Source organism: Epargyreus clarus, unplaced genomic scaffold (assembly GCF_041222505.1).
Source record: "Epargyreus clarus isolate Ecla_fem2 unplaced genomic scaffold, WU_Ecla_fem_2.2 ptg000002l, whole genome shotgun sequence".
In the NCBI taxonomy this organism is placed as follows: domain Eukaryota; kingdom Metazoa; phylum Arthropoda; class Insecta; order Lepidoptera; family Hesperiidae; genus Epargyreus; species Epargyreus clarus.
Genome location: NW_027332210.1, coordinates 6,969,137 through 6,978,748, shown reverse-complemented (window position 1 = coordinate 6,978,748; position 9,612 = coordinate 6,969,137). Strand labels below are relative to the sequence as shown.

The window sequence follows — 9,612 nt, the reverse complement described above, 5'->3', positions numbered from 1 at the left end:
TAATTGTTATTTCTTAAATTTTCAATTCCGATTACCAGCACATTACATAATTTTGTATTTATATTATATACTACATAAAATAAATGTCATCGTCATCGTGAACCATTACTGCCCCACTGCTGGGCACAGTTCTCCTATTGGAATAAGAGGAGTTTGGGCCATATTTCACCGCGCTGGCTAGACCATACAGTACCCTTACCATGAGTTTTTAAGTTTTGACAAATATGACTATTGTGGTATTTGTTTACGTATTTGCCCATACGATTTCCAATCAGCGCCCCTAGCGGATAGTGTCAGAACTTGGAAATTGTAAAAAAGGGTACAGGCGTGCAAGGTACCCCACAATGTTTTCCGTCACCGTTTAAGCCAGTGATAATTAATTTTTAATACACACATAACTTGAAAAAGTCTGAAGTGCGTGTCTTTATTTTTTTTTACGACGGGGGAACCTTCGAACGGTACCCCATGCCGTGGGAGCGACACGAGGTTATGTGGTATTCTTACCGCACTAAAACCCCCCCGCGGTCGTCCTCGGCGCTGGGTAGAGGACTCCGGGATCTCCAAAGGAACGCAACCGGAGTCTTCTTAGCGCGTTGCCCCGTCAGGCTCCGCGCAGGGGAGCTTGTCGGTATGCGACCACACATACCGCCGACCTTCCCGGGGTCGCGGACGGGCGGTTCGAGCTCCCACTCTTGCCATAAGCAACCCCGAAAGCCCCCTTTTAGTCACCTCTTACGACAGGCAGGAGATACCGTAGTCCTATTCTACTCCCGAAAGCTGAAGGGTGTGCCTAGGGTTCGTATTTTGGATCCTCCGAATCAGAGATCGAGTTTCTAACCACTAGGCTATCACTAATATAGAAAAAGTATTACTTTAAAAATATATAGGATGGTATGTTGTTTATTTTCTAATGTGTGCTTCTCACCTTACACGATTGGACAGTTTTTTAAGCGTAGTTCAGCCTATATTACGATGTTTAGATGCAAACCTATAATTAGTAAGTAACATTGCGTAGTGGTGATAACACGTAGGACCATTTAGGTAAGTTTTAGATGTATTTTGTAAACGTGATAAACTTTAAAGGGAGGAATAAATTAGTGACGTTAAGTTACTTTGCACTAATAGATACATTTAGGGCAATTTAAGATCATCGTACCATTGTCTACTTCCTTTTTCCATCAATTCGGACGCGTAGAGTATGGCCCACGCTTTTGTCAGATATGGGAAAAACCTTGTGTCCAGCAACGGGACAGAATTTTTTATAGGTTATAACTTCAAACAATCTGGGACCTGGAATTTGGTGGTCGGGCCCTTAGCGTGAGAGCCCAAATACTCGACTGTATTCAAAGTACCTTTTCTTTGTAACGGGCGTACCTTAAAAGGTTTCCATATAGCCTTGAGACAGTTACCGGGTTATGCAAGATTTTACTGAATAAACTCTCTCAGTGTCCTTCCCGAATTCTAGGTAGAGCCCAGACGAGCTTTACATTTATCCCAGTCTGAAGTGTTAAATGGTTCGAGTTCTCACTTTTACTGCCCTCATCTCCTCACGTCACCTCTTACGATAGGCAGGGAATATAGCCACATTACTTACAGACTTATTTAATTTTACTCTCCAGGTAAATATGTTAATAATACTAGCATTGCTTATTGTAAGCGTCCTGTACTTATGGTTGAAGCGACCTCTGCCGGGACAGCCGCCAGCCATGCCTGGCTACATACCCATTATTGGTCACGCATATAGGCTCTTGGGGGATACAACACGTAAGTAAAATAAAACATTTTATACAAACTTCAATATTTGAATAATAATGAGAGTAAAACCATTCACACATGGCCACATCTATGTCTAACCCTTAACAACAGTATTCAACACGAGACATTCCAACTAACGCCCTTTATTAATAATCTATCTATCTAACGTTTTGTCCCCCAAGATCGATATTTTACATTTTTTACACTAGAAAGTAAAATTTTGACCTTTGATAGGTTAGGATTAATCGGCGAATTGATTAGAAATGTATGGGGCATAGACCTAGAATTTACAACACAGGCGACAGTGGTGCGCGGTCCGGAACAAATTAAGGACAGTCGAAAATAGCGTCGCTTGTCGCTAAGCTAGAATTTGTGGTCCAACAATTATATTTAAAAACGAATTGTTGATCATGTTACACTGCAATCTATTTATTATACCGTTCCATTAACGGCAGTCACCATTTCATTGCATGGTCGATCTACTTTTATATTACAATTAAGATTCACTTTACAGATTTATGGGAAGAATGGAAAACTGCATGTTACACAAGCTTAAAAAAAGGAGGTGTAATGTCTTACTGGATAGGACCTATGGAAGTTTACAGTAAGTAAACAACGGGATTCCAACTTACAGCTTTGACGTAACATAATTAATGATCGTAATCCTGGAGCGCTATGACTTGGGACTCTTCAAAAAAGGAAAAAAAGATCTCTCACTCCTCTGTTGTTGCAAATGTCCATAGGTGGCATTGACTACTTTTCATCAGGTAGCACACCTGCCTAATCGTTACATTTAACAAAAAAAATGTAATTGTTAAAACAAGTAATTACACTTCACCCGCGGATTCGCTCATGTTAATGTATATATTTGGAAGAACGACAAAAACAATGATTAAATAAATTTGTTCTATAAAGTTATTACACTATTACGTGTTGCTACGTTTTATACAACGCATTCTTGTGAGTGATTGGATACTAATAACGTGAAATATACTGACAGAACAATATATTATTAAAATTGAGTTTTTTAGTATTTTTATCACAGCAGATACAGTAGTTTTTTTTACAGTGCACATACTGTAAAAAATATATATATCCTTTCGTGTCGAATAGAACTTCTTTGGGAAGTCGTTAAAAAAGAAAATTAACAAAAAAAAATTACCGACTTCAATGTCACTGTGTAAAATAATATTTAATATTTAATAATGTTTGTTTAGTACATAGTCCTGAAGTTAAAAATCAACCGATTATTATGAAATTTGTACAGACGTTTCTTGGTTGGTTGTTAAGGCACGAAAACGTATGAAACAAACAAACAAAACCACGTTATAATATTAGTTCGTAAGTTTTTGAAGGTGTAGAACCCTCTGAGGTTCGATTCCTGCGGCACTACCGCCACACCTATTTCTGCCTCATAATAGCAGTGTTAAAACGCTGCTGTGATCTGGTTTGAAGAGTGTGGTAAGTGAGACACACTTTAGACAGCTTAGTTCTTAAGAGGAGGACCTCAGGTAGGAATATTTAATCCTATCTGGGATTGACTACAGATGTCCATGGGCGGCAGTATCCACTTACCATCAGATGAACTGCATGCTCGTCTGCTATTACTATATATTATAAAAAAAAGTTAGGATGGTTACTCTCACATTTAAAAAAAATCTAACGACACCTCAGATGTGAAAGGTACGTCAGTGAGACGGATTATATATCCATTGAGTCTCAGTCTGGTAAAATTAAGAAATATTTTTTGCAGTAGTGACAGACCCTGATGACTGCATGACAATAGCTAATACGTGCTTTGAGAAGGATACCATAACCCGAAAATTCGTTGGGAATTTGTTCGGCAATGGCTTGCTGTTTGGACCAGGTAAGCTATCCTCAGGTCATACATACTCTGCCCCTGCAGTTCCGGGACTAGAATAGGGCTACGGTATAACCTACCTGTCGTAAGGGGCGACTAAAAGGGGACTTTCACGGTTGCGGGTGGCAAGAGTGGGAGCTCGAACCATCCAATATGCGGCCCCGGGAAGGACGGCGGTATGTGTGGTCGCATTTTCCTATAATATTAACTATATTTTTTATATTTTCACAGCAGATATTTGGAAGGGTCACCGAAAAGTAATGAACCCAGCTTTCAACCAGCAGGTCCTTGATGGGTTTATCGGATTATTCAACAAACAGGGCAGGAAACTGACAGATTCTTTGTCAAATGAACTTGGAAAAGGACCTTTCGACCAATCCAAATATCTTCGACAGTCTTCCCTAGAAACAATTTGTTGTAAGATTACTTTATTCGTCATCATTCATCATCAACAACCAATTTTTGTCTTACTAATAACAAGACTTTAAGATAACTTTAAGATTTTAGACCTTAGGGTCTAAAATCTTAAATTTGGGAAGAGTCCAAAATAAAACTTTTCTCAAATTTAAGGTAACAGTTCACCAAGCTGACATAGGGTGAATCCCAAGATATTACAATCCTTTCAGAATCTTTTTATTTCGAAAAACAGTAAAATTCATTTACTCGGACATATAACTTTCCTCACAATGTTTTCCTTTACTGATAATGATACTGTAAATGTACTAAAGTTTTAAACCGAACATACCATTAAAAAAATGAGATTACGTGCGATTTAGAATATTAATATGAAGTCGTGTTTAGTGCGAAAACTCACGCGAGTGCGTGAGAATAAATTTAAAATAATTTGAAAATCGAAATAAAAAATCATTTTTATCGGACTTCCAAAAAGGAGGTTCTGTATACCGCTATTTATATGTATAGTTTTAGTTATCTTAGATAAAGTTTCAAAAAATATTATAATTATTATTATTAAAAGGAGTTCGATCGAATTGATGAAAAAATTGAGGAATACCTCACACCCCTGCCTCATTTGATATCTTAGGTTTGAAAATATATTGGTTAATACTTTCTAAGCATGTGAACTAAAGTGGTCTAAGTAAACTAATTAAAGTTTCTTCAATTTTTCTAGTAACATCTATGGGTCTAGATATATCCGCCAACACCAAGCAAAATGAACAATTCATAGAAGCCTTTGAGAATATTCTGATTAACAGCATTAACAGATTTAAGAGCCCCTGGCTGCATTCGGACTTCATCTACAGCTGGAGTAGCTTGAGCAAGAAACAAGACGTATACGTCAAGGTTATGCATGATATGACTGATACTGTACGTAATTTGAAATTACCTTTTTGTTTTATATGTCTGTGCACTTGGGCTACCAATTGCTGGATTCTACATAGGCAATAATAAGGGCGCCGCAAAGTAGTCCGGGGAGAGCAGCTTCTCCACCCTTCTATAAGTGGTAAAACCACCAACTGAACCATATCGGACTCGGAAGTGAATCAGCTGACTATGATGTTGCAAAAAGATACAATTTCTCATTTGCCTACAATATCCACGCAAAGTGAGTGTGGTTTTATTTGAGGCCGAATTCCAACAACAAATATATTGTTTTTATTTAGAAATTGTAGATGTAAGACTTGTTCGAATATGAGCCGAAATAAAAACATTTACTTAACATGAAGATTATTAAAATTTTAAATCGAGAATTTTCTAGAATATGACAAACTGTTGTGGAAATTTTGTTATGTGATTTCTACTTTCGACTAATTAAAATACTTTCTAGGTGTTACAACGAAAAAAGACGGAATTCAAATTAAACAATACTAATAAACGAGATAGTAATAATGATTATAAAAATGGGACACAAAAAGGATCAGGTATTCACCTAACAGCCCTTTATGATATTGCGAAAATATTAAGTTTTTATGTTTTACAAGAAGTCTGTTAAAAAACTAAATACTTTCACAGGTACGAAAATCAAACCATTAATGGATCTCCTTCTTGAGTTGGACGAAGGGGTATTCTCAGACCAGGATATCAGAGATGAGGTGGAAACCATCATCATAACTGGCTACGAGACCGTTGCAGATGTCCTCGCTTTCTTTTTTTTGCTTATTGGATCATTTCCTCTAGTTCAAGAGAAAATCGTTACTGAGTAGGTTTTTTCAAATTACGAGTGATTAGATAAATGGTTGTTGTCATACAGTTTTATGTGATTTTTAGGATCCGACGACTATGGCCGTAGGATTCGGTCCTAGTAAAGCAAAGTGAACGTTTGGGGCTTACTGCGATAAGGTGTAACGGAATCACGCACAATTCCTAAAATGTTACCACCTTGCTGCCCTTTTCATTGAAACTTTAATATCTTCTCCGTATGCAGAATCTGTAATTATAAGATAATATAAGAGTTTTACTTGAGCTTGAGGTCGGCCACAGATGCGTTACTTTCCCGATGGACTTGGAACGCCCGATTCAAGTACATCTTCCTTAACACACCCTTTAAACCGGAACGCAGCAGCGCTGAATACAGGCGTCATTGGACAGACAAAAAGATCTTCCGTCTTTAATTGCATCTATAATATTACAGACTTGAAGAAGTATTGGGCAAAGAACACAGGGACGTAACAAAACAAGACTTGTCACTTCTCGTGTACTTAGAGGCTGTTATTAAGGAAACTCTGAGGTGTTATCCTATAGCTCCTTTTGGTCCAAGATTCATCGACAAAGACGTCAAACTCAGTAAGTGCGCTTTGTCTTTATCGCTGATTTGCAAGAATTATGTTACATAGTTATTATTATAAGTATATTATATTAATTGCTACAAAATATAAGGATATTAATTAAACTTTATAGTGATTCCAAAAGTTGTGTGATTTCCAGGCATATTTTTAAGACGTTCATAATATGCATATACTTACAATTCTAGAACCAAGTGACATAGTAAACTCTTGTTATAATTATTTTTATAGAAAATTGCACATTACGTCCCGGCCACAACTGCGCCCTGATGATCTATGGAGTCTTCCGGCATCCAATGTGGGGTGAAGACGCCGAGAGCTTCAGGCCCGAGAGATGGCTGGATCCTGCATCATTGCCCTCTAATCCCAATGCATTTTTGGCTTTCGGTGTTGGAAAACGTAATTGTATAGGTGAGTATAATCTGAGTACTAAGGAGCGTCTTTTCATTAATTACTAGGTATAACTCGTTGTTATGTAAGCACTATTAAATACTTGATTTTCAGGTAAGGTATATGCAATGATGTCAATGAAGATATTCATCGTCAACGTTCTAAGAAACTACAGAGTGACCGGCGACCATACTAAGATGAAACTCAAACTTGACGTATTACTGAAGCCAGTCTCAGGACATTATATCTCTATCGAGAAAAGAGTATAAATAATAATTCCAATAATGATAATTATAGACAGGGCCGGATTTACAGGTCTAGAGATCCTAGGGTAGCGTAGGAGCGAAGTTACATATTTTTTTTAGAATAAAAAGGACCAATTTTTCGTCAATTTTCTTCGATTAAAGTACAAGAGTAAGAGCTTGCAGTTCATGTAGTGGTACCTAAGTGGGCACTACGATACAGTTAGTTTTGGTGTTTAGTAATTTTTTTTGATTAGCTTGGGGTCTGAGAGTATTGTTTCGTGTTTATTATATTTATTGTTATGTATATCTGTAATTTCAATTGTTTCAACTTAACTGTTAACGTTTACTGTTATATGAAAATGAATGAAATTATACTGTGACATACTCGTAATAATAAATATGAAACAAAATAATTGTTGTTTTCTTTTTAGGAAATGAGATAAATATAGTTAAATGTGTAAACCAAAACTAACCAATACAATATTAGGTGCAAATATAATAGAGGTAATTAAAAAAAACTTATTTTTTTAATGAAGTGGATGAGAACAGGTTGATTGAAAAAATATAACGACAGATTACCAACCTAACTTTGAGTTGTTGTATTGAGTATTTATTTTCAAGTTGTTCCTATTTACCGTATCGTCTTACAACGAGTATATGATATTGTTTCTAATATAGCGATTAATTTACCACTGACAATCTTGTTCGGTAGTTATGACTTATTATGTATACATATCTATATATATAAAAGCGAAAAGATACTCACGTTCAAAACGTATTAATCAAGGTTTTGACTAAACTACTGAAGCTAGAATCATGATATTTGAAATATAGCTTCATTTTATGATGTAGATGCGTACTACGAACGGATTTTTTTATATTCCACCGTTAAGGAGGTTAAATGGGGGTTGAAAGTTAGAATAGTAAATCCGTCAGTTTTAAAGCAAACTGGAAAAAAAATGATATTTAGCTTTCTGATTTAAAGTAATAAAAATCTAATCTAAGGGTTTTTCCAAAATCAACCCTAAAGGTGGTTAAATAGAGGTTTACAGCTTATTTTAAATTTTGCCATTTTGGTAGCCAGCACTATGAAAGTTAGCCATTGCTCTACTGATTAGATATAGTGGACTTTTAATTCTATCATATATGGAAAATTAACCCTTATGCGTTTTAAATAAGGGTGGTAAGTTTGTATTAAAGTCCCCCAGTTTTGATGTAAACTGTTAAAAAATCGGTATTTGGGTTTTCGATACAAAATAATTAAATACCTATTTCACCATTTTTGGAAAATCAACCCGTAAGTTGGTAAAATAAGGGTTGACGGTTTAATTTAATGAAAGTTAGCCATTGTCTTACTGGTTAGATATAGTGGAATTTTAATTCTACCGTTTATAGAAAATCAACCCTTATGTGTGTTAAATAAGGTTGGTAAGTTTGTATGAAAGTCCCCCAGTTCTAACGTAAACTGCATGAAAATCGGTATTTGGATTTTCAATAGAAAATAATTAAATACCTATTTCAGCATTTTTGGAAAATCATCCCTTAAGGTCGTTAAATGGGGTTGGAATTATATTTCAAACTCCGTTAATTCGGAAGCAAGGACTATAAAAACTTGCATTTGGCTTTCCTGTTGGAAATAATAGAACTTTTTTAACACCATTTATGGAAAATCTACCCATAAGAGGGTAAAATAGGGGTTGAAAATTTGTTGGGAAGTCCGCAGATTTCGAAACAAAGACTATGAAAATTGGTATTCAGCTTTCTGATTGAAAATAATAGAACACCTATTTTACCGTTTTTGGAAAATCAACTCTTAAGTTCGATTAATAGGGGATAGAACTTTATTTTAAAATCCGTTAATTTGGAAAAAAGATCCTAAAAATAGCATTTAGCTTTCTGGTTCGAAATAATAGAGCTTCTTTAACACCGTTTATGGAAAATCTACCCTAAAGAAGGTAAAATAGGGGTGGAAACTTCGTTTAGAAATCCGCCGGTTTTTCAGCAAAGTCTATGAAAATTGTGATTTGGCTTTCTGATTGAAAATAATAGGACACCTATTTCACAGTTTTTGGAAAATACACCCTTAAGGTTATTTAATAGGGGATGGAATTTTATTTTAAAATCCGTTTATTTGGAAACAATGACTGCAAAAATAGGATTTAGCTTTCTGGTACTAAATAATAGATCTTCTTTAACAACGTTTATGGAAAATTTGCCCTTAAGAGGATTAAATAGGGGTAGAAACTTTGTTTAGAAGTTCGCAGATTTTAGGGCAGAAAATAATAGAACACCTATTTCACCGTTTTTGAAAAATTAACTCTTAAGGACGTTTAATAGGGGATGGAAATTTATTTTAAAAAAACGTTAATTTGGGAGCAAGGACTGTAAAAAATGGTAATTGGCTTTCTGGTTGGGAATGATTGAACTTTTTTAACTCCATTTATGGAAAATCTACCCTTAAGAGGGTATAATAAGGGTAGAAAGTTCGTTTAGAAGTCCGCAGATTTTGAAGCAAAGTCTATGCAAATTGGTATTTTGCTTTCTGGTTGTAAATAATATATCACTTATATTTCCATTTTTTGAAAATCAACCCTTAAGGTCGTTAAATAGGGGCTGGAAC

General features: G+C 35.7%; 1 protein-coding gene across 2 annotated transcripts; it reads left to right on the top strand.

Annotated features, from left to right (window-relative positions):
* The first annotated feature begins 2,913 nt into the window (after positions 1-2,913).
* LOC140746787 (cytochrome P450 4C1-like) lies at positions 2,914-7,374 on the top strand. 2 transcript variants are annotated; one of them, XM_073078887.1, is made up of 9 exons: positions 2,914-3,216; positions 3,509-3,622; positions 3,848-4,033; positions 4,746-4,942; positions 5,403-5,496; positions 5,588-5,774; positions 6,207-6,358; positions 6,589-6,768; positions 6,862-7,374. In XM_073078887.1, exons 2-9 carry the CDS (start codon positions 3,532-3,534, stop codon positions 7,014-7,016), a joined length of 1,242 nt encoding a protein of 413 aa, XP_072934988.1. In that variant the 5' UTR covers positions 2,914-3,216; positions 3,509-3,531; the 3' UTR covers positions 7,017-7,374. The 2 variants fall into 2 exon arrangements, with proteins under 2 accessions (XP_072934988.1, XP_072934996.1); XM_073078895.1 differs by lacking the exon at positions 3,848-4,033.
* Positions 7,375-9,612: the final 2,238 nt, after the last annotated feature.

Bases quoted from the DNA above. Each gene is read 5' to 3' on its own strand.
- LOC140746787 (XM_073078887.1), top strand. From the start codon at position 3,532: ATGACAATAGCTAATACGTGCTTTGAGAAGGATACCATAACCCGAAAA. The intron at 6,359-6,588 runs GTAAGTGCGCTT...TTATTTTTATAG, and splicing joins CGACAAAGACGTCAAACTCA to AAAATTGCACATTACGTCCC. The intron at 6,769-6,861 runs GTGAGTATAATC...CTTGATTTTCAG, and splicing joins TGGAAAACGTAATTGTATAG to GTAAGGTATATGCAATGATG.